Here is a 23,724-nt window from a genome sequence, read left to right as displayed (position 1 = left end):
TCTCAAGTGCTTTTTTTTAAAAGTGAGTTCTTCTTTCATTTTATTTGAAGTGTTGGGCCACTCCACAGTGACTTGGAATATACAGTTACTGCTCAGAAAGAAGGGTTTGTTTTGACTGCAGTGGAAGGAACAGTTGGGGACTTCAAAGCTTTTGCTCTTGCTGGGGTGACATTTGAGGTAATGTTCTAAATGCTTTGGATTCTGAATGAATACTGTGTGCAGTTGGAGCTAGACAGGCAAAAAAGTTAATCCATGCATCCCAGCCAAACACAAATGGGTGTGGGGCTTGGGGATAAGATAATTTTGTCATGGGGAAACAAATCTCACTGTATGAATGTGGTTGTAGATCATGACTTGCCACGCAGAAGATGCTTTGCAAGGTTTATAGAGTGTAAGTTAGAGCCTGCAGTCCAAAAGACTGGCTTTATTTGCTTTTGTAGAGTTGGACCACCTTCTCTTAATGAGTTTTATTCCTCAAGGCAATTTTTTCATGTACAGTCTGTTCCAAGTAGTGCCTGGTTCTAGTCTTTGGAATATTTTGTTCTGGCCCCCAGCGTGTCCTATTAAGTGACAGAGAATGACTGTTCTGGTGGCACATGCTATGTGTGGCTGTGACTGCCCAGATGTGGAGGGCACAAGTTTCCGTAGCCCTGCAGTCTCACGGGAGGGCATATGCTGCAGATGTGGCTAGTTTTCTTCTGCTTACAGCGGAGTGCTCAGACCCAGCACATCTGTGCACTCTGTAAGGGGGTTCTGAATTGAACCCTTCTTCATAAAGCAGCTCTTGCTTAGACATAACACTTCTGCTTTTTCAAAAACAGATCAAATCAGAGGATGACCAGGCTCTTGCTGGGGTTCTCCTGTCTCTCAGTGGAGGGGTGTTTCGGTCCAACCTCCTTACACAGGATAATGGCATGCTGACTTTTTCCAATCTGGTAAGTTGAAATGGATTCTTCTGAATGTGGCTGTGTGTGCGATGCTGTGTTTCACAGGGATGCAATTGGCTCTTTTCAGTGGCAGGGGGATGTATGGTCTCCTTTGAAATCGTAACCCACAGTGAGAGATGTAGGTCCCTCAGAGTGGACAGCACTTAAAATCTTAGCAGGTGAAAGATGGGAAATCTAACCTGGCAAGAGATTTCTCCCCAACAGGTAGTATATGATGTTGATTGATCTTAGTTACTAATTTGCAGTCTGTAAACATGAAAGAAGCCAATTTGTTGATGAGAGTCTTTACAGGAAAGAAATCTAATTTGATTATTGATCTCTACATGTGTGTAGGCATGTCTGAGTAGTTTCCTTGCAGACATCTTTCTCTCCTGGTCACTTTCCTGTCCTTGAGGTCCTGTGGTGAGGTTTTAGGGCCATAGTTTCCTTTCCATCTTCAGGCTTTACCACCTGGTTTATTTTTCGGTTTTGTCCATATTTTATTAGACGTTGGCTTATTGTCTGGTGTGCTCCCCGTTTCTCAGTGCTCATTTTTTCTGACCTGTTTAACTGATGGTTGGGACAGAGAACTTGAGCTATTTAGGGAACTCTTGCAGAAATGTAATTGTTTGGAGTTGGTGAATTTTTGTATCACTGCCAGTAAGCAACTTGTTTCATGCCTCTTTGCAGAGCCCAGGGCAGTATTATTTTAAACCCATGATGAAGGAGTTTCGCTTTGAACCATCTTCACAAATGATTGAAGTGCAGGAAGGACAGAATCTTAAAATTCAGATAACTGGTTACAGAACAGCTTACAGGTCAGTAGAGCTGAAATGCAGTGCAAAATGCTATGTGCTGTATCAGGATACATTATGCAAAATGTGTATTTTCTTCTGATACACCTCTGTTCTGAAGGTTTGGAGGGTACTCTTGAAGGCACAGTTTACCTTTATTATGCTGTGTAAGTATTTTTTTTAGCCTTTTGTCATTCATGTGGATATATAGCTAAGCCCGGATGGCAGGGCTGTAAGGAGAAATGTTGCTATGAGAACATGGTGTCAGTGGCACTGGAAGTGGCTGGTGCTGTGCCCAGTGGGAGAGGACTATTCTGGGGATGGTAGACCAATTCAGGTATCTGACTTCAAGATCTTTCCTTTTCTTGCCTTCAGGGGTAAGTGCTGCTGTTCATGGAGGTCAAGGAACTTGGATTCCTAAAGTTGTGCTCTGAACAGCAGCTAATTCTAATGCTTTAAACAGTTCTACATATACATTATAAATTCCCTTTTCTTGTCCATGCCATACTTAATATATTAAGCATTTTTTCCATCAGTTATAACATTAAAATGTCTTTAAAATGTGTATTAAAACAGCATTTGCACATCTGTACCAATTGGTTCTCTTTATACCTCTAGCTGTTACGGCACAGTTTCTTCTTTAAATGGAGAGCCTGAGCAGGGAGTCTCGGTAGAAGCTGTGGGGCAGAAGGATTGTAGCATCTATGGAGAAGACACGATAACTGATGAAGAAGGCAAATTCAGGCTACGTGGCCTTCTGGTAAGCATTAGAATGCTCTCTGTCATTTACTTTTATGTTAGTGTGATAATGGAGCAATAAAATGTGTTTTATTATTTAGCTACCGGTTTCTGTTTTCCCATCACGTTTGCTTGCTCAGATTCCCTTGAATCTCTCTGTGTCAGGAGACTCTGTCGTACAGTGAACATTCATTTCACTAAAGGGGGGAAAAACTCCTAGTGTAAGTCTGTGGAACTTGCTGCCAGCCTACTGTGACGGCCTCCTACGAACACTGAACGGCTTGCATGACATGAGTCATTGGTCAATGTACTGAACGTGTCTAACAGGTGTCCGGCTGTGTTCAAGTGCTAGAGCAGGGAATTTTCTTAGGCAAAAGAATTTGGGGAAGCATTTTGTTTCTCCTGTGAAAATACTGGGACAGTGTATTTTTAGCAAAATGCTGGGTGTTTGTGTGATGTTGATTGTACAGCATGTATGTGGAGTAAGCTGCGCTGCAGGAAACGTGGAAGATGAATTTATGGCACCACTATGTATGGAGTAAGCAATTATTCTGAAGTAGAAAGCAGTATTTGATCAGATTTTAATCCTAATTAGTGCATTTTCTTTCTTCACAGCTGATGATTTCTTTTAATACTGTAATGTAATAAACTAGTGAAAGTTCTGTGATAGCCCTGTTGTATTTGCTGGCTGTAAACACCTCCAATGGTGTTACTGAGTTAAATTTTCTATTTGGGATAAGGAAAACTTTAACTGGATAGGGTTAGATTTGTTTGGGTGCTGTATCTTAAATGGAATGTTAGAAAATTCTCTTACTATCTTCTAAAATTAAAGTATGTATTATTCAGTGTTGGGATTTATCATCTGAATGTTGCTTTTAGCCTGGTTGTGTGTATCATGTCCAACTCAAAGCTGAAGGCAATGATCACATTGAACGAGCTTTACCACAGCATCGGGCAATTGAGGTAATTTTTTTCTTTTTTTGTAGTATCACTTAAATATGAAATGCATCTCTTTAGGCATTATGTCTGTTCTATCAGCAGCAATGTAGTTGAATGCATTCTCTTTCAACAAGTGGCTTTCAGCAAGTTAGCTCCCTAAATACGGGCCCTATATTGTTTGTCAGCACCCTAGCTTAAAATTGAAGTAAGATAAAGCCCAAACAGTAAACAAGTGAAAAGGATTCTTTCACAGTCGCAAAAACTGTACATCAAGAAATGAGAGAATAAATACATAGAATACTTTTCAGCATTTCTTTATGATGTGGAACAAAGCATGAGTGACTTGAGGATGTAATAAATTGTCATATTATCCTATTTTCATATTTAGTTATTGATTGATAGATAGATGTTATGCTTTATTTGGTCCAAATCCTGCAGTCCTGATGTAGGTGAAATTGTCATTCAGGCTAGCAAATCTTTATAAAATGTAATAATAACTTTGACTTGAAAACAGATGAAATCTTGTTAAATATTCCTCCATCCTTACAGATTCATATTAGTTGCCTCGCATTTATCTCTTGACATGCAGCAAAGGTTAATTAGCCTTCAATAGCTGTCTGGAACTTTTCAGTGGGAGCTGGTCATTATTTGACCTCAGACACGTGCCTGACTGGAGTGCCCTCCTTTGCAGCAAAAGAGAAGGGCAGAAATCTTTTAAGTCCTTTTGTCTTCTTGCTAAGAGTTCTTGCTGGTTGATAAGGGGAACGGAATGGCAACTCAAATTCCAGAAAATCATATGAAGGTTATGTACTGCAAGTGACAGCTGTATGCATGTACTAATAGTATCCTGGCTACCCTGCCGTTTTCTCCAGGAGAGAGAAGCGTTTGAAAGACACCTGCAGGAAAAATGTGCAGCCTCAGTGGCGCCAGACTGCTGATGTGGCACCTGGCCTGACTGTAATCTGTCTGTCGGCTGTAGTTACTATTTGAGTAAATGTCTTTCCTTACTCTGATCAGAGTTCTCATTTAGAAACACAAATGTTTTGTATTTTAAACAATTTTGAAAAATATAAAGTTACATATTTTTGAAGTAGGTTGTATTATGATATGAGCATATTCCTGATTAATCAACTGTATAAACATCCTAGCATAGCAATATGCATCTCTCAGCACAGATGCAAATTACGGAGACCAATGTTCAGACATCCGACGGTCCTATGTATGTAACTCAGCCTCTTCCAAAACAATGCATTCTTTTGACACTTTTTCCATTTTTAGTTTAACTTAATGCCATCAGCCTTGTGCTGATAATGTACAAGTCTGTAATTATGAGCTCTGCGCTCTGGAGAAAGAGTACAATTGGAAAGCCTTCAAGCTTCCAGGTGGCTAGTATAGAACAAAATTAACTTCTTGTTTAAAATTATGAGCAATATTTGTGTTGTGCTGACTGTCCTCTGTTAACTCTTCCTCCGTTGGTAAAAATATGACTGTGTTCTGTGTTGCAGGTTGGGAACAGTGACATTGATAATGTTAATATTATAGCGTTCCGGCAAATTAATCAATTTGATTTAAGTGGAAATGTAATTACATCTTCTGAATATCTCTCCACATTATGTGTAAGTTCAAGCCTTTCACCTTTGTCAAGTGTATTTGCCATTGGTTTCCCTTTTTTTTTTTCCTTTTCTTTTTTTTTTTTTTCCCCAAGAGTCACTGGAAGTTGTTAAGTGGCCAGAGCACACATTTAATTCAAATTATGACGAATACTTTAACGAAGATGAATTTGAATTCCATATAGAATTAAGATTACAGTGTTCCTCACAGCTTTGCTTTAGTGTTTCCATTTTTCATGGGAGTCTGTTTAAGAAATACTTTCTCAGGTTGGCCTGTACATTTCTGGGTCTGCTTCCCTAATTAGAGATACCCTGTCTGTAGGGTGAGCAACACACCAGGGATGAATGAGTCCTCTGTATTAGAGAACTACATTAATTCCTGAAATAAATGGAATTTATGACATGCATGTCTGCTAGCAAGAAGATACCATGTGAATGCAACTGTATCATAGGACACATGAATTTAAAAGTACGGTTATAAGAGAAAGTGTGAGAAAAATAGTAAAGCTGAAATTTTCAAAATTCAAAAGACTGTGCTGTGATCTGAAAAAAACTTGGTGAACACCTGTGATCCTTTTGGCTTATGGTGCAACTGCTGGAAGTATCTCTAAGAGGTGTTAGTGTGGTAGGAGTTATAGCACCATTTCTCAGGTTTAAAAGCTTCTTGAAATGTTACCTACAAATATAAATGCAGTGCCTGGATTTCTTTCAGACTAGTCTGTTATGCATCTCACCTGCCAAGATCTCATTGCTAAGCTGTTGGGTTTTTTGGGAGACATCCAAAGGATCCAACACTCAGAGCAGGTGTGAAGGGAAAATGTGTCACCTTACTGAAGAGCACCTGAGCGAGCTTCCTATCTTTCTGGAGAAATGTAGACCCTTGCAGTTCAGCCTGAGCAAATAGGAATTGAGGTCAAAATTTAATTATATGGAAGTTATCCAAGCCTGTACCTGTTTCATATGAGGTTGAGTCTTGCGTTGCATGCAACACGTGTGTGCTGTTGATGGGTGCATGTCATTGTCCTTGCTTTCCAGGCAGAAATTTTTGTCTTTGAAAGAGGTGCTAAGATTCGATACAGACACAAGCTAGCAGTTGTGACCTCAGTCTGATCCCTTCTGGTTGCATGGGCTTGATAAAACAACTGGAAATGCTCTGGTGAGCTGTGATTTGAGCTGCAACCACAGCAGCACCGGGCAGAATCAATGAGAATTTAGTTGGGCTGTGTCTGCACGGAGAGCTGAGTCTTGGCAGATATCTGATCCAGAGGTTTACAAACAATGGTATAGATGCTAGAAGGCTGCTTCAGAGTGGTCCACAAAACCCATCACTTTGCTTACTGTGTCATCTGGAGGAGGCACAGTGGCTGATAAACGTTTGTGTGTATAGGCAGCCTCTTGTAAGGAGCTGCTGCTGCCCCTACTCACCTTATTCGGCTGGGATACAACCCTCTTTTAATTATGCTGGTTTCTGAGTAAATTATTTGCTGAAGACTTCAGGCCTGTTCTGTAGTTTGAGGATGTCTAGCTTGTTAAATAAGTGTAGAGAAATTGAAATAAAGCAAAATGAGCCTAGACACAACCACCAGCTGCAAATTCCTGTGAAACTGCTGGGATTATTTAAAATAATTACTCACTTGTGGTTGATGGACAGCACTGGCTACTTCTAATACCTAGATATGTGAAAATGTCAGGCACCGGTTATTCCTAAATTATTTCAAGTTCTGTAAAAAGACTGTTCCTGTGACTTTTTGCACTCCAGATTAGAACAATTCCAGGTGTTCTTACTTGACAACTTTCTGTTTATCAAACACATGATGAATTTTGAAGTGCTTTTATCCCTCAAGATGCGTTAGTTTGAAATATATATTGTGGTTTAGGATCAGAAATACCTGGTTTGTGCTTTCTTCTTTCCCTCACAGGTGAAGCTCTACAAAAGTGAAAATCTTGACAACCCAATTCATACAGTCAACTTAGGTCTATCCCTGTTTTTCCATTTCCCACCACTGCTCCGAGATGGAGAGGTAAGCATATTGCTGAATAATTAGCTTAGGTCACTTGAATTTTTTTTTCCCTGAGGACACTGAAGTGTTATTCCTGGTGTGCCTGCAGTACTATATTCATACTGGAATGACCAGTGCCTCAGAAGATTTTGAAGCCTGTTAAACTGATTTTCACCTTTAAATCTAATTTTGTCTCAGGCTGCTACTGATGCTGCAGTCTATGTGTATTTTTTACCCACAGAATTACGTGGTGCTTCTGGATTCTACGTTGTCTAAATCGCAGTATGACTACACCCTGCCTCAAGTTTCTTTCACTGCTATTGGATATCATAAACACGTTACACTGGTCTTTAGTCCCACTGTAAGTACCAAATACTTCAATGTTTGCCTTGAGAGCAATGTCTGGTAGTACAGTCTGCATGTATTTTGTTGTTTTAACCAAAATTTCTATTAATGTAAATATAAGGAGGTTTATGAGAGGCATTAAAATGGCAATGAATTTGGATTTGGCCGAATTTAAAGCATCAGGCAGGGATGTAATAACCTGGTCTGTTATGGGAGGCAGGTAAGGAGTTCAGGAAGGAGTTGTAGCCATGACACTAACTGAAAGGTTGCAATAACTAGGGGCTGAAGGAGAAAGATAGGATTGTTGTCAGAATTCCTTTAAAGAGTTCTCTGTGTATGAGGGAAGTGTCGCCAGGCCAAACAGAGACCTTCAGTTATTGGAGCTGAGGTAGAGGGTAAAGCAGAAGAGTTTCAAGCTAGCATCAGGGGAAAACTTCTCCCTTGAGAGAGAGAAGTGTCTTTTTGCACTTCTGAACAGTGCAGGCAGTTTAGTGAAGTGTTTGTTCTGTAATACGTAAATGATCTGTTTCTTTTCTGCATCACTGTATGTTCAGATGCCAGTGAAGCAGGAGGGAAACATGAAATGGCAGTTATAAGTGAAGGGTGCGGATGTGCTTGAAAGATTTTTTTGCTAGTATGGTTGCCCTAGTATTATCCTTGGGATTATAGAGGTTTGGCAGCATGTGACAGGTAAATCAAAGCACACCAGGTTGACTCTAAAGTGGAGACTGACCATCAGTGAATTAGCTTTAAAAAACGAGAAATCCCAGGAAGAAGGTAATAGACGAATGAATCTGATCAAGGAGACTGCTTTGAAGTTGAAGGTAAAGTAAATCTTAGAGCTGCTCTTAGAAGGAAGCCAGATGGGAAGGACTGCATGTGCCATGTGATCCTGTTCCTGACATTGCTTAAAGCTGAGGGATTTCATAGTTGAAATAACTGTTAAAAAAAAATAAATAATAATCCATAGTCCCCGCTGTTTTCAGAGAAAGCTTCCTGAACAAGATATTGCCCAAGGATCTTACATCGCATTACCACTGACGCTGCTTTTGTTGTTGGCTGGTTACAACCATGATAAGGTAGGTCATGTTTTTTTTTTTCTCTTATCCCAATATTATTGTCCTATCAATGAATACTTCGTACTGTGTTAAGTGAGGGGTTGTTGAGGTGGTTATCCAGGCAGAGATGCAGTCAGTAGTCACCCTATGTGACACATGTGAAGAAAAGCCACAATGTAGCCAAGTTTTTGCACAATTACATTCTTTTAAAAGAGCTTAGTGTGAAGCTGAGTTCCTACGCTGCTTCTGAATTTTGTCTTCTCATTTAATGGCTCTGGGAAAAAAATCCAATACAGCATCATTCAAATTCAGATAACGACTCAGTGATAGTAGGAATGAAAATAATTATTTTATTGGATTCAGGAACAATCAAACTGGAAAAAATATTGCAAGTCATTGAGTCTGGTCCCTTAGCTTTACACCTTCCCTAGTGCAAAGCTCTCAAGAGGAATATAACTATCTAGTGTATAACCCACTCTGTCTTTGTTAACAAGCCATGTTCTTCTAGTCTTCTCTGATATGACTGGATTTCTGTTTTGCTGATAAGAGAAAATAAATTTGTCTGTGTAGTTTGATTTATTCTCAAACATGAGTAAAACAGCACAGAACGTGGGATTCTCCAGGATTTTCTACAGTGTCATTGCAAGTGCCTTCACTGGAAATAGCGGTCATTTTCTAGACTCTGGTCTCAAACTGGTGTTCTCAGCTAGGTGACTGGAGGAAAAAAAAAGTTACTGACAATCATTTTAGGTTTTGATGATCAAAAACTCCCAGAAGTGTGATTTGATTCCTTCCCACGATTTGCTGCCATTTTCTGATATCTTTGTAGATGTGCCATTTACGCAACAGATTGTTTGTCTTGAGATGCATGAGTCTAAAGAACATTATCGTTCAGACCCTACATACTATTGTAATCACAAGCTGCTTCCCTTTTTTTTTCTTTTTTTTTTTTTTTTTTTTTTTCCCCAGCTTATTCCCTTATTGCTACAGCTGACAGCTCGACTGCAAGGAGTACGTGCTCTTGGACAGACAGGTTCTGACACAGGTGGCTCAGAGGATGCAAAGAGACAAACGAAAAAACAGAAGACAAGACGGACGTGAGATAAAAGGAATGACTGAATGAAGTGGTGCTCCGTCAAACTGGAGCTTGAGGAAGCAAAGCCACTAAAATGCATTTTTGTTGAATTTGCAGACTTTACGTTTTTGTTGTTGCTACATGAACGCTGTTTGTCACACTAGCTCCATTTTGGTTGTGAATTTTCTATGGAGCCTATAGATTTCTGTGCTGTAAAGTAATGAAATGAATGCCTCTGTTGTCATTGTGAGTGCATTTCCCATACTTGAAGACAAATAATGAATTTTTTTTTCTCTTCAGTGGAACAGATTGTGCTGTCTTCATTAATGATTTGTAAAAGCAGTTATAATAGACTGCTTCACTTCACTTTCAGTCTCTAGATTTTTGGATCATTTTTCCTCACCTTTTGGAATACCAACTTTACAGAAGAAACATATAGGGATTTTACAAAATTGGTGATGCTTGAAACAGCAAAGGTTTGGGGGACATACATGAACTGGTGAATTATGTCTGGCACTTTCAGTTCAGCAGCTTGATTGAAGAGTCTGTCATCTGCACAGCTGTGATTTCACTTCTTATCCAATGATTATTTTATCTTTGATTAAAATAAAGTTTTTGCCTAATTAAGACAAATTGTTAATGTCAGGTAAGTTCTGATGATCCTATGCAAAAGCAATGTTTAAATTTCAGTTTCATATATAGTGTGATCTCTTCAGACCTCCAGTATTCCTGAAGTGGCTCCATCTGGTTGTACTATTCTTTCCAAAGCTGCACTGTGTTGTTGGTGATACCTGTTTGCCTGTGTGGCTGTCACATACATCTGCTCAGGCCACGAGCAGCCGTTTTGCCAATTGATGATGGATTTTTTTTTTTTTTTTTTACTTTTTTAAACTTTTTTTTTTAACCTTTAAAAAATATGAGCTTTTCAAAATCTTCAGTGTGTACAGTCCTAATAATGTAGTCTGTAATGAATAACTTTCTCACAGGCTATCTTTTGATTCTTGTTTGAAGTAGACAGTTGGACATACACAGTTTAAATGTTAATGGGGCTTTTTATTGATAAACAGTATAAAGGTTAATAGAGCTTTTGAAAGATGCACATAAATATTGCAAAGACATTGGTACTGCCAGTAAGTGGCAATGTTTCTCTTTTATAGTAAGTTGAAATAAAGCCCCTTTACATTTAAATATTTAACATTCTTAGAAATTTGGATGCAAAAGGCTTTATGCTATTTTTGTTGATATTTTGCATTAATTTAGGCCTAAATAATTAAAACTTCATTTGATGATCTTTCTCATCTCTCTGAGGGAAATTCTATCAAGATCACTATAAAAATTAAGAATGTGAAAAAAGCATTTATGCATAGAGTTTGAGATGAAGCTCTAATAAAATACCATGCTCTCTACTTAAGGAACTTGAATTTTGTATTGCTGTGATTAAATATATGGGGAAAAACCAAAGTGTTGTAAGACTTATAATAAGTTGTACATTTTCAATACATGTTTATTTTAAGCTGGTGAATGTTAAGAAAGGTATTGCTACTTTGGGGGAATGTATGAGAAGGAAATGCACATGTCCGTGTGCCTTGAGGGGACTACCAGATATTCTGACCTCTGAATTATGGGACTTGCTGATGACTGACCTTAAACATTGGAAATGCTGTTAATAAAAAGAAAAAGGAAAAAAAAGAAGTGTTAATGCTTGCTAATTTAATGCTTGTTTCTAAACCTAGTGTCAGTTCAGTGTCTCTTCTCAAAATTTTATTTTCTTTGCCTTCTGCAGTACACTGGTGGCCTTCTTGCTTCCTGCCCTGTGTCTGAGCTTTATTCTGCTTTTGAAGTGTTTATTCCTGAGAAAAACTATAGCTTGCAGTTTCTCACTTGGCAGAGAAGTCACGGTGTTCTTTGAGAACACAGGGAAAACTAACGCATGAGATAATTCTCTAAAGCAGAACTGATGTACTAAATGTCAAGAAATCAGTATCTCCAACTATATTTAGAAACCAATAATCAGATACACAGATCCAAGCAGAAAAATCAGCAATGTGGTCTCTCAGATCCCCAGAGCTACATGCGTAACAGGAGGCTAGACTGAGGTCTGTGCATGGTAGCCATGAACAGTCTGGGGCACTGGGATGCAATATTGGTATGAATGTGCTGGTCTGCATGGGCAAACTCTGGCTTCCAGCTGCTCAGCCCAGGTCCCAGGTCATACCTGGTATCTCTGCAGTCTTCACAGCCCTTCACCCGCAGAGCTGACATCGCGAAAGCTCTGGCTTGATGGCATAATACACCATGTGGCTGTAGGATCTCTATACAGTGTGACTGTTCTAGTGTTTTTCAGGGCAGAAATGGCAGATTCAGTTCAGGATGACCTTCTGTACTTTCTACGCTGAGTATTTAGGTATCATTTGCTCTGCATATCTAAGGTTTGCAATTGGTTTTGTGCTCTTAAAACCAAGACTTCAGTACCAGTTGGACTGGCCTTTTCAGTATTTCCTGTTGCAAATGTCAGTTAAAGCTGCTTGTTGCATCTTTAATGAAATTGTGTTCATAAGAGAATAAAAGTAGAATGGGACTAACATTTAGATGTTGACTCCTACTAGAAAACCTTCAAGGCTCAATGTTTACTATTCTTTTTTTTGCAGGCACAATAGTGAAAGAATGATTAATTCATTTGCTTGGTGAGCTAAATATGGGAAAATGGCTGAATTCTGTTGGAAATGAGAGTAGGGCCTCCAGATAAAGATGGTATTGCATGTTGCTTTATTTTTCTATCAAAAGCAATAATGAATATTACATATATTTGGCGGGCTCATCAGTGATGCACAGAATTCTATTGTTTAAGAATGAAATGGATCATTAATATTGAATTTTACAATTTCTTTGTAGATGGTTCAGCTCAGTTTCTAAAGCACCATCTTTATTAGATGGCTGTCAGATTCCAAGAATGAGTGGTTTTGATCAGTAAGCAACAATGTTGCTAGATAAAGATACAGCAATTTAAAAACCAAATACTTAAAAAAGAGAAATGAGCATTTTTAGCAAGGATGGAGAAGCACAAGTTTCTTCATAGTTAATATTTAATATTTTAAAATCTAAATTTCAATATTTGCTGAGTTGAACTATTTAATTTAAGATACATAGAGTCAGATTCTTGGGGCTAATTATTAATTTGTCTTTCTTGATTAAGAAAGGTAGGGGAAAAATGATAATGTCTGTAGGTCCTTGGGGCCGAACAGGGGATGAAGTGCCCAACATGCCAGCCAGCTCGGTGCTTCCCTTCCTACGCAGGACAGGAATTCAGGGGGACATCTCTGAAATTAATGCTTTATGCACCTATTTACTGACTGAGGCTCCCCACTCCTACCAGGTTACTTTTTACAAAGCAGTATAGCTATGATCCTCGCCAACTTTAACTCACCAAAGAAAGAAAATAAAATTAATTCAGTCAAGGCTGACAGCAAACATGCCATCCTCTGATACAGCAGTTCAGTACTATGGTGCTAGCCTTAGATATTTTGTTTTCTATCAGCAAATATGTCCATACTGTGAAAATAGGAAGACAATGCTGTGAGCCTCCAGCATCACCCGTCTGAGACCACAACTTGATTCCTGCCACTGTTCTTGTGTGAATTTTGTTCTTCAGATTTTGAAAGCACAGCAGTAGAATTAGCAGTCAATAAATAATGAACACCCTTCTCAGCCTTCTGCTGAGGAAACATACACTAAGCACGGAGGCTTTTGAAGGTGAGATGGCTCTGGAAATCCTACGAGACATCTATGGAACTGACTTGTTCAGAAATGCTGAGGCTGAATGGGGAATTGAACCCTGAAATGACTGATGTCTAATTTTCCACCTATTCAGTATTCCCTACTTTGTACAGTACCTGTGTTGTTTTTTTTTTCCAGTCTGAAAGTAATTTAGATTGCGCTTTTTGCAAATGTAGATGCAATAAAATGAGTGATGTAGAGAAATCCTGAAAGGCAGCAAATTCCCTGAGCTGAGCACCACAGCATCAGCTCACATCACCCAGCGGTGGGTTCACATTACATGTGGTAAGTCATGTTTTCCTTGCAGAGAGATTGGTGGCTTTAGAAAATCTCTGAAAGTCTCTGAAAATCCAGTAAATCTATTTCTGGTGCATTAGCAACTGATGACCAAACTCTGTAATTTTTTTTTTTTACTCTTAACACTAGTGAGTTTAGTCTCAGCCACTCAGCCATTTATTTAAACCTGGAACAGGCCCGTACGTCCTTGTACAAATGACAAGCAGCTCTGGGCTAATCAGCATTCCCTGAGCCTTCATGGATTAGTATTAGCAAGTGCAACTTCTTCCCCTTGAATGTTTTACAGAGGTTTTTTTTGAGCTTTTTACATCAGCTAGCTTGTCCTTTCAATTTTCTATTATACCTTTTGTAATTACTTTCTGTCTATATTTGATACATTTTTGCTTTACTTCAGTAACTTCCATTATCATTTTTAACTGTTTGCTATTACCAGGATCAACATGATTGCATTATTTACTCTGCTTTAAATATCACTTTTTCCTTGTTCTCCTCCCTCCTCTCCCATCTTTCTGGGAATATTTGAGCTCAGCAACATGATGTTGTCTGAAGTCTTATTTGTTACCTTCATAGCCTAAGACCATGATTACTCTAAGCCAAATAATCTATTATCATAAAACACTAAACAACCACCAGACCATTATTGAATTTATCATATATAAGAGCTCAATAAACAGTGAAAGATAAACCTGTTTTTTACTGCCTGTGGAAGTCAGCAGGTTCTTTCCTCCTTTAATTCTCATTTTTGTCAATACTAGAATAATTAAATTTCTATCATGAAGAATGTAGCTTCTTCACAGGTCTCTCATCACACTGAGTCTAGCTACTTTTTTTTTTTTTCCTCCCTTTTAAAGCATAGCGTTGTGGTAAACAGAAGGCACAAAAGAAATAAATGGGGGTTTAAGTAAAACGCAAAGAACTATTTTTTTTCCTACGGTCTCTAGTGTTTGCTGCCTTAAAGTGGTTTCTACAGCAGTCCTTAGGAAGCAGGTTCATGTGCTCCATTCTGTACTGTAGGGCTTGCTCTTTCCAAAAGGATGGGATGGGGATGCTGCCTGGACCCTCCTCTTCGCTTTCCTCAGTAAATGATGTGTGACAGACGTGGATGATTTCTCTTAGCAGGCAAACTCAAGAGTTCATTAAGTGCACATCTGCAGGCTTGGGGCCCCGGTTGTTTGTTTTCTGCTACGCAGACAGGCTTGACAAAGTTTAACCAGCACCTGCGATTCCCAGCCCATCGGAAACAGCCCTCTCTGTCACTAGAGGAGCAAAGCTCTTTATGTGCAGAGAGAAACATTATTTTGTTTTAATAAGCATGGAAATTGGATGCAAATTTGCTTATCCATTTAAAATTGGAAATGGTGTTTCCCTTCTATTCTGTGCACCAGCTGTACGTACTGTTACCCTTGGGGAGGCCTGGTGTGATTGTGGAATAGAAGTGTCGTTCTTTCTGGCATAAGGGAAGGAAAGACTAACTTTAAGTAGTAAGCGTCAGCTCTGAAACAAGCTCTGTAAGAACTGTAAGCTTGTATTAACAAGGATTCATGCAGCTATGCATGCTCATACAAAGCAGTCCAGCAGTAATCTCTAAAGCCATGGTGAGCAGATGTGGAATTTGTGACACACAGTAAAGTTAGAACTCCACAAAATAAAAAAGTTTAAAAAAATGTATTCACATGTTGCTTTTCATGTTTATAGCTGTATAAATCTCATCCATGATTGTGTAATGCTTTCTGCAATGTCAGTCATTAGCTGTCTTGTTGACTAGTCCTGCTGTCTTTCAAAAAAAAATCGCGTGCCTGCGGACGTTGGGAAATACGACCATCAATTTCACGTTTTAGAGTATGGATGGACTTTGTGAAGTGACAATTTTGCTTTCGATGCTTTTTATTTCTGGTGGATGCCAGGGTAGAAGACTAGAAAGAAATCTTGGTGCTTTGGGAGCTAACTTTGATTTGTCCATGTGTAACTTCCAGCTCTATGAGCTGGTGCTTTGGTTCATGAAGATTCAGATCTTTGGCTGAGATTCATGTATGGAACAGTTCAGGCATTGTGGAAAAGACAAATCAAATATCTTCTCCCCCTATTCACGTGGTACATCATAGAATTGTAGCAGTGCAGAAACAGCTAGAGAGACACAATACTGTTAATACCTATGTGAAACCACAACAGATACCCACAGATCTTGGGGGAGGAGAGGATGATTAATATCATCAGTACTGAAGCTGACTTGCATGTACATCACAAAACCCTAAATAAAAACACAAGAGATTTATCCTGTACTCACTAAACACAAATATTCAATAAATTTAATGGCTCAATCTTGAATGCAGGCATTTGTCCTTACCGGTATCTGAATTAGACACCTAGCTTATCCTTAATTGTTCACTTTTTTCCTTCTTTTCTTCTTATTATGAGAGTAAGGGGCTTCTAGGACATGGTTAGCCCAGTGGTGCTCATCACCTTAGCTGGATGCTCTGCTGTCACACACTGACATTTTCCTAATCTTCATTAAAATATGAGCAGACTGCTGTCTTTCTCTGTAACTAGGCATGCTGGAGCACTGAAGGCCAAAGTTTAGGGATATTTAAGCACTTAAGAGACGGAATTTCTAAAAGGATTTAGGCAAGCAAGGCCATTGTTTCACAGGGTTTTAATAATTAGAGAATTACGTACTTAAAAATATCTAATAAAAACCTATCTGCATGTTCAGGGACCTCAGTAAATCACTTGACACTTTGGTCCTGTGAGCCCAGAACTGCAGTCTCATAGCACTTTTTACTCTGACTTCTTAAGCTACTTTGTCCTTTTTACCACATGTTACAGTACAAGAGCTGGCTGTTTCAGCATTCCTGACTGACAGCTCCAAAGCAAGGCGGAAGTCATTGCAAAGGCCCTTTGAGGGACTGGGACGCTGAGGCAGGATGTTCCAGCAACACTCACAGACACTTCAGCAGCAAGTCAGGTCATCTGCCTCCTAATCCTGCCACAGGCACTTCTCAAAGTAGGAGTGGGGGGAATCTAGGCTTTGAAAATCAAGCAGTAGGAGTTACAAAAAGAATATAATATTCATTATAAAAAGAACATCTCTGCTTCTGGCCCTTGAAACCTCATACCATCTCTCCCTGCTGTGTCTTTAATATATAGAATAGATGACTATTTAATAAATGAGCTGTTGCTTTTCCTGCATCCATTGCCACAAGGACACGGGGTAGTCGAACACCCATCACCAGACTGCAAGCATGATCTCTCTTAAAAAAACCTGAGGCTATGCAAATGTTTGCTGTTTAGGTTCAGGCTTAGACATGGACTTGTGTGTAAATACAGCTTCAGTCTTTAGGTATGTTTCTGTTGCACTTCACTTATGTAGGCAGATCTTCCACAGCAAAAAAAAAAAAGCAAAATACTGAAAAAGCTCATCTTTTCAATAAAGAAACGATGGCCTACAAAATTAGCACACTTCCTCTTTGTTATAGTCTTCAGCCATTTAAATATCAGCTGAATAAATATGGAAAGGAAGTGGCAGAGAAGATAAAAGATGAGAGCACAAACATATCTGGCTTTTTAGGTTTTATTCCTTACTGTGCTGTGCAACGATTCTTTTCTCCATCAAACTAATTAGCGAAAAACTCCATCCATAAAGCCCTGCCTGAACTTATTGTTAGGTCGATGAGCCCATGTTCTTTCTAGTAGTGAATGCTGTCTGTGATTATTGCATTCATTAATTTTTATATAGGAAATAATACCTCTGCCTTGATCTATATAAACACATAGATTTATGTTGCAAATCAAACTTCCTCTGTACCATGTGCTGCTGCTAGGTGGGAAGCAGAGAACTAGTATAGCGTTAAATCAAGTTAAAGAATGTAATTTCATAAAAATAACCAATGGTAATTAGTGCTTGTTATATTACGGAAGATAAACTGGGGCAGACAAGTTGCATTGATTACATATTAGATGATTGTCACTTTGAAAACAAAACATTCGGTATGTCCTGACTACAGACATGGATGTACTCTTAAGACAGCTGGGCTCTCTTCCATATGCTTAAGATACAGCATCAGATAAGGCTGGACAATGATCCACATTCACTGGTCTTGACCTTATTGCTCAGACTGTTATAGATCCTCCCTACAGCGACGATGATGGTAATCTGGAGGATGAAGCCCCAGGGTGAACATTGCAATGCTGAGCACTAGGTAAAATCAAGGGCAATTCAAAGAGAGATCCTCTCTCTGACCTATACAAAGACAGTGGGGTCCAAAAGTTCTCTGCTAACCCAGATTTGATTATCAGGCTGGCCATACGGAGAGTGGTGTTCATGTGAAGCGATTCTCTCCAAATCAAGCTGGGCAATTACTGTAGGCACACCACTGTTATTATGCAGACTTCCTTCCTCTGAAATACCCCACTAAGAATCCATGAAACCCAGTGACTCCATCTTTCCCAGCTGTGGTTCCCAGAATTTGAGAGCTCATGTGTGACACAGAAATGGCACTGCTGATGGAAGTGAGAGGCATTTCTCCTGCTGTCTTTTCTCATAAAAAGTCCTTAGATCAGATTACTTTTGCTACTTTCCATCTGCTAATCCTAAATCCCCAGTGCAGAATTGTCCCACAAATTAATTCACTGCTGACTTTTCTATAGCATATTTCATGCTCAAGTGTTTGCCAATTCACAGACTATGTTTCATTTTTACGTGGAGAGAGAAGAACTTAATTCCACATCTTCATGAAGATACACACCTCTGCATCTCTTAGACTTCTGATGGACAAAGCCTTTGGATTTACCTTCAAGAAGACAGCATGGTACTTCTGAGATCTGGGAAAAAGGAGTAGAAAGCAAGCATGTATTGCCACTGAAATCCTTAGTTTTGCATCTTCTTCTAAAGGCAGGAGCTTGAATTTTATTGACTTAAGATAGATCAGAGAGAGCTGATCTTTCAAAAAACAGAATGACATAGCTCTCCTGATCATTTGACAACTTACTTCCTCAAAGTAAATCTTAAATATTTTCCTTTCTCCTTACATGATCCCTTTTTAGGTGTATTCCATCAGTTTTGTTCTTCATATCACAAGAGAAGAAGAGCAACAGATGTGGCACTCTATTTTTCGGGGTTTTGCAAATCTTGCCTGGGGATATGTGTTAGCTAACTTCCTTCCAATTGAAAGAATGATATACAATAGGGTGAAGCCATCTGCATATTTGTACTTCTCAGATGAGGATTATTTCATTAGCAAGGAGCTTAATAGAATTCTGAAGAAACAGATTTGTTTATCATTTTAGAGAACGGGTCAACATTTCTGCTTAAAAAGTAATTACTAGAATATAGCACATTTGTGAGACCTTGCTTGGATTGAGAACCCCCTCCTCCACATTCTCGTGAGAGCTATTGGTCCTTTTACCATTTGTAAAACCGACTCTAAAACGATGGCTTTAGTGATTAAAGACTGAAAGAGGTCTCAGAATAACCAATGGATCTCCAGCATATGTTAATATATTCTGTTTGGAAAGGTTACTTCCATTTATATTCCAGAGGAAAATACTTTGTGACTTTATGGCATGTAATAATTTTTTTTTTCTACAGAAGCTAAGTACTCTGGTTAACACTGGGAATAAGAATCTAAAAAAATTGTGATGCATTAAATTAATGAGGAAGTGTTGATTTCAATAAAAACGCATTTTAAAGGACTGGAAATAAAAAAAAAACCATACTGCTAAAGCCAATATTTTATCTTTAGTAATTTTTTCATGCTATATCATATATGGTAAATTTCACACTATAGTGATAAAAATTAAAAAATGGAACAAGAATTTTTAATTTAATAAGAACAAGTTTGTATTTGCCTAAAAAAAATTCTGGAAATTTAATTTTGTTGCATTTTTATGTTTTTTTTTCATTTCATGCTGTAAGAGAAAGAAACCTGAAATTGCCAGATCTTTCTCCTGGAAAGGAAACTTTTATACTCAAATAGCTCCAGCCAGAGCACCCAAAATATTTTGCAGTGAGCCAAGACTTTTCTTGAAAGCTCACATTGATGCAAGCCAGCTGTCTAATCTGAGAAATTCAGGTGGACATGTGATATACCTGGCACTCCTGGCAGGCAGCAGGGTCCTTCATCTATGTCTTTGCCATTGTGAGAAACAGGCCTCTCTCCCTGCAGAAATTTGCTGCTTCATCCTTCACCCTCCTCAGGGGAAATCTATCAGTAAGGTAAATTAGGTCTGAGCAGGAAAGAATTTTCCAGCTCCCTAAAGTGGTTCAGAGCTTGGCATTTTTTTCCTTCCTTTTCCAGGCTAGGGCATAAATAAGGCCTTCCTCAGTTTTTCCCCTGAAGTATTTTCCACTCCTTTACATTCAGTCCCACCTTTGCCACTTGAAGCACTCATTTGGAAAGCAGGAAGCCATTCAGATTCCAGTCACTTGGTGAAGGGGATCTCAGCATTTTAAGAAGGTGTTTTAAACATAAAGCTAGGAGACACAGTGATCTGGGCTGTGAATTAGCTCCTGCAGTGTTATACTCAGCACAGGAAAACCTGAATAAATAAATTAGGGATGGTAGCTTCACAGTGCCCTGGTAAAAAGCTACTAGCACTGAAGGGAACTAGTTTTAGGGAGTTCAGAAATCTCTACAATACACTGCAGTTGGGTGGCTGTGAGCATCCCCTCAGCTGACAACAATAACATGTTCTGCAGGTGCAGATAACAAGAATCCCATGCAGTATTTGGAATTGCAGGTAGGACAAGGAAAACCCAAATCTCAGAACAGTCCAACCTGTTGAAGCCACAAGGATGTTTTAACCAGGAAAAGAGATAAATAACCAAATAGATTTATTACAGCTCATAATGTGTAAAGTACCAGACAAGCTATTACTTAGAGCGTGGGTGCTGGTAGCATCCTGAGAAATCACGACACAGTGTGTGCAGTGCATGTAGTGTTAGCAGGACTATCTAACTGCCTGTGTCAACCTTGCAAAGGGGAAGAGGGCCTCTGCCTGCTCCGCAATATTTCTTTCGCAGCATCAGTAGGCTTGTGCAAACCGCTGAAAGAAGAAAGATCCCCTAAAGGATGTACTTCTTCCCCTGCAGAAAAAATATGAGCCCCAATTCTTGTACTCCAATAAATGCCTCCTGGGCTGGTCAGCAGCATATGGGCAAAGAGGAGCAATACACCTTCCCTGCTTCCAAAATAGTTCCCTGATCATTGATGAATATCTCAGAGAACCATACCCCCCTCTTCCTCACTTTTCAAATAACCTGGCTTATATAGCTCTACTGCTTAAGTTTATGCTGGCATCAGCAGCTTTACTGGATCGTTCACCTTTCAGCAGCTCCTCAGCCAGGGTATGGCCCAGAGCAAGGGGGTGGAGGGGAAAGCCCTGCTTGTTAGTGAGATTAATTGCGGCTGTGAGCTGGTATAAAAGACCCAGCCCACAGACAGGTGAAGTTGAGGTTTGGGACCAGTTTGTGTGAGAGGAAGCCTAGGGAGAAAGACTGATGCAATCTGGGGCCTGCAGTGGTGGAGAGACCTCACTATGACCAAATTCCACACAGAAACAGGAGCTGAGAATTTTCCCCTGTGCTGGGAGAAGGCCATGCTTGAACTCCCAGAAACCTGAAACTGTAAAGCAGAAAAACCCATTACAATCAAAAGACTTAAACTTTGTGTGAAAAAGCGTTTTTCATCTGGGTGTCCTGAAGAAAGGCTTTACCCTGGAAGGCTGCAATGCAAGCTGAGTTTGCAGAGGAGGAGACAGTGAGGAGAGAAGCCTCTCCTGCACAATGAGGTAAGTTCTTCCACCAGGTACTTTGTCACTTTTGGGGATAGTATTGTGCCTCAGCACTTCCATGTGTAGGAGTGGATGTAGCTGCCATCTGCAGGGTAATAACAGAAGAGTTGGCTTCCAGTTACTGCAGTTACTGTGATGTTCTTTTATGGATAGTGAATTACTTTCTCTCTAAAAGAATGGGGCTTAGCACTTTGTGCAAAAGCTTAACAGAACAGCAGTCTTGCACATCTTACTTGACCTGTTCCAGGAAACTGCTGCATCTGTCTGGACATAAGTTGGAAAGCAAGGAACTCCTGGGCTTTGTAAGACAGAGAAAGCTTGCTCATTTCAAATGTGTTCTGGGCCTTCCTCTGCTCAGCTCTGAACTTACTGGTCAGAATAAGCTCTTCAGGTGCTATTTTGCACTGCGCTGCAATTGCTGTAAATGAGTGGTACTCTGCTGAATACTACTTCTTTTGACTGGGGATTGCATTATTACTAAAATGAAGATACACTTGAAAGCTAAGTGCTTAAACTTGCAGACTTTTGGAGTTAACTTTGAAAAATCACTTTTCTTCCCCAGTATTTTTTGTTTTAATATTCTTCTTTCAAGTCTTGCTGTTCCTGGGAGGAGTGAGGAACAGACTGGTTTCACTATCATTACTTCAGAATGGGGGGCAGGAGATCGTAACGATCCTATTTCACACTTGTGACTTGCCATGTGGTGATGACATATGCCCTCCAGCAGGAAGTACTACCAAGTGGCTCTCAATTTGTGCTGAGCCATATTGCAATTCCCAAAACTCTGTTTCCTGTGGTGTGTATAACCTGGTACTCCCTAGACCTTTGTAAATAATTGATATTTACAATTCCTATGCAGTAAGTTGAGTATTTACAGCGGCATCTCTCAGAAGTCCTGCCTTCTACCTCCTGCTTGTTCTTTTGGTCTCAAAACAGAAGTTGTTTAATAGGCACAGCAATAATACACACCCCAAACCAGAAAACCAGAGCTGCTTGATAGTACAGTGGAGTTTTAGTAGGATATAATCACGCATGAATCCCAGGCAGCACACAGGACTTAAAATGTACCTTCTGAAAAGGGAAAGTTATGTTTAATCTTGACCCACTGTGATATAAAAGAAAGAGAGAATCTCCTGTGTGCCACTTGTGATCTAGAGCAGCTGTTCTCTCTGTCATTGCTTTTCATAATCCTTAGTGTGCATATGCTCACTCTCAGGATTGCAATATGAGATGATGTGGCTGTGAACCAAGCAGCATCTTTAGTGTTGAGTGCTTTCAAGAAAGGAGAGTAGACCCTTGTTGATACAATGAGACCCCAAGTATGAAAACATATCTGATCTTTCTTGAAGCAGTAGGAAGAATTGAACAATAGTTGAATGCAACCATGCTGGAGCACAGATTGATGCTGTACAGACTTCTGACTAGGTGTTAATGTGTGCAGAACAGAAAGCTGAACAGCAGTGATTAAGTGTAGTGAGCTGCAGTGGAGAGCCAAAGAGTGGAAGAATTTGGAGGTGAAACAAAAACCACCATCTTAGTATTCCTGTTCAAAGTATCAGCTGCATCAATAATATATTTCTGCAGATAGCATTTAATAAGTGTGAGGTACAAACGTGATTTCCTGATATGTTACACATGAAACATTATTAATGGGTTGACCCAGTGTGCATCCTGGGAACGGGCCAAAGATTTTATTTTTTTCTGTCTCCTTTGTAGTAAGCAGAAAAGATACCATAAATAAATAAAACGTGGGAGAGTAATTTCTGCTCCTCAGGTTGCTTGTTAGATCTGAATATGATAAACATTAAATGACAGCAATTTCAGTATAAAGTCAATTATCTGTGTGTAGCAAATTAAAATTAGGCACATTCTTTAGTCTGGAAATCCATCCTAATGGAGAATGCAATTTGCTTCCTATTGAAGAGTAGTGTGTCTCTTGAGTATAGCATCAGTGTGCATCAGTTCAGGAGGAGTATTGACTTGACAGGCATGGGAAGTCATTGACTCTCCCCTCCCTAATCTTGCTGGAGAGCTTTTACAGGAGTGAGATACCAAAATTTTATTATTCAGAATGCTGATTGAAAGACCTGAGCCTTTAGAATACGAGTTTGGCTTTTAATTTATTTTAAGAACTGTCAGAATTTCTCTAACTCATTGTGTTAGAGAAGTGTTAGTGCTTATAGATTCTGCAAAAGAGTGTAACAAAAAATAATGTAGAGTTACTGGAATACTTTTTTTTTGTTGTGGTTTTTTTTTTTTTATAGTGGAACCAAACAAGAACAGAGTTCAGAAGTGGAGTCAGGGCAATTAAAAGAAAATGGAGTTATGTCTCCTGAAGATGTGCTCTGAAACATACTCAACTTAAATTCTGAAAATTCAC

General features: G+C 39.3%; 1 protein-coding gene across 4 annotated transcripts in view; it reads left to right on the top strand.

Moving 5' to 3' along the window:
- Window positions 1-10,896, top strand: part of NOMO2 (NODAL modulator 2) — a 29,820-nt gene extending 18,924 nt beyond the window's left edge. For 2 of the 4 annotated variants that reach the window (XM_086759686.1, XM_086759688.1), the window contains 10 exons: window positions 51-177; window positions 822-935; window positions 1,617-1,744; window positions 2,339-2,480; window positions 3,338-3,421; window positions 4,903-5,013; window positions 6,927-7,028; window positions 7,249-7,368; window positions 8,339-8,431; window positions 9,380-10,896. In XM_086759686.1, coding sequence (XP_086615812.1) covers window positions 51-177; window positions 822-935; window positions 1,617-1,744; window positions 2,339-2,480; window positions 3,338-3,421; window positions 4,903-5,013; window positions 6,927-7,028; window positions 7,249-7,368; window positions 8,339-8,431; window positions 9,380-9,511 — 1,153 coding nt within the window. In that variant the 3' untranslated portion in view covers window positions 9,512-10,896. Of the gene's footprint in view, window positions 1-50; window positions 178-821; window positions 936-1,616; window positions 1,745-2,338; window positions 2,481-3,337; window positions 3,422-4,269; window positions 4,463-4,902; window positions 5,014-6,926; window positions 7,029-7,248; window positions 7,369-8,338; window positions 8,432-9,379 lie in introns of those variants that run through there. The other 2 variants (XM_086759687.1, XM_086759689.1) reach the window with 2 other exon arrangements.
- Window positions 10,897-23,724: the final 12,828 nt, after the last annotated feature.

The sequence above is a fragment of the Chlamydotis macqueenii genome, chromosome 15, assembly GCF_036417535.1.
Source record: "Chlamydotis macqueenii isolate bChlMac1 chromosome 15, bChlMac1.mat, whole genome shotgun sequence".
Classification (NCBI taxonomy): Eukaryota; Metazoa; Chordata; class Aves; order Otidiformes; family Otididae; genus Chlamydotis; species Chlamydotis macqueenii.
Note: the sequence above shows the minus strand (reverse complement) of the source record. Positions and strands in the feature narration are given on the sequence as shown.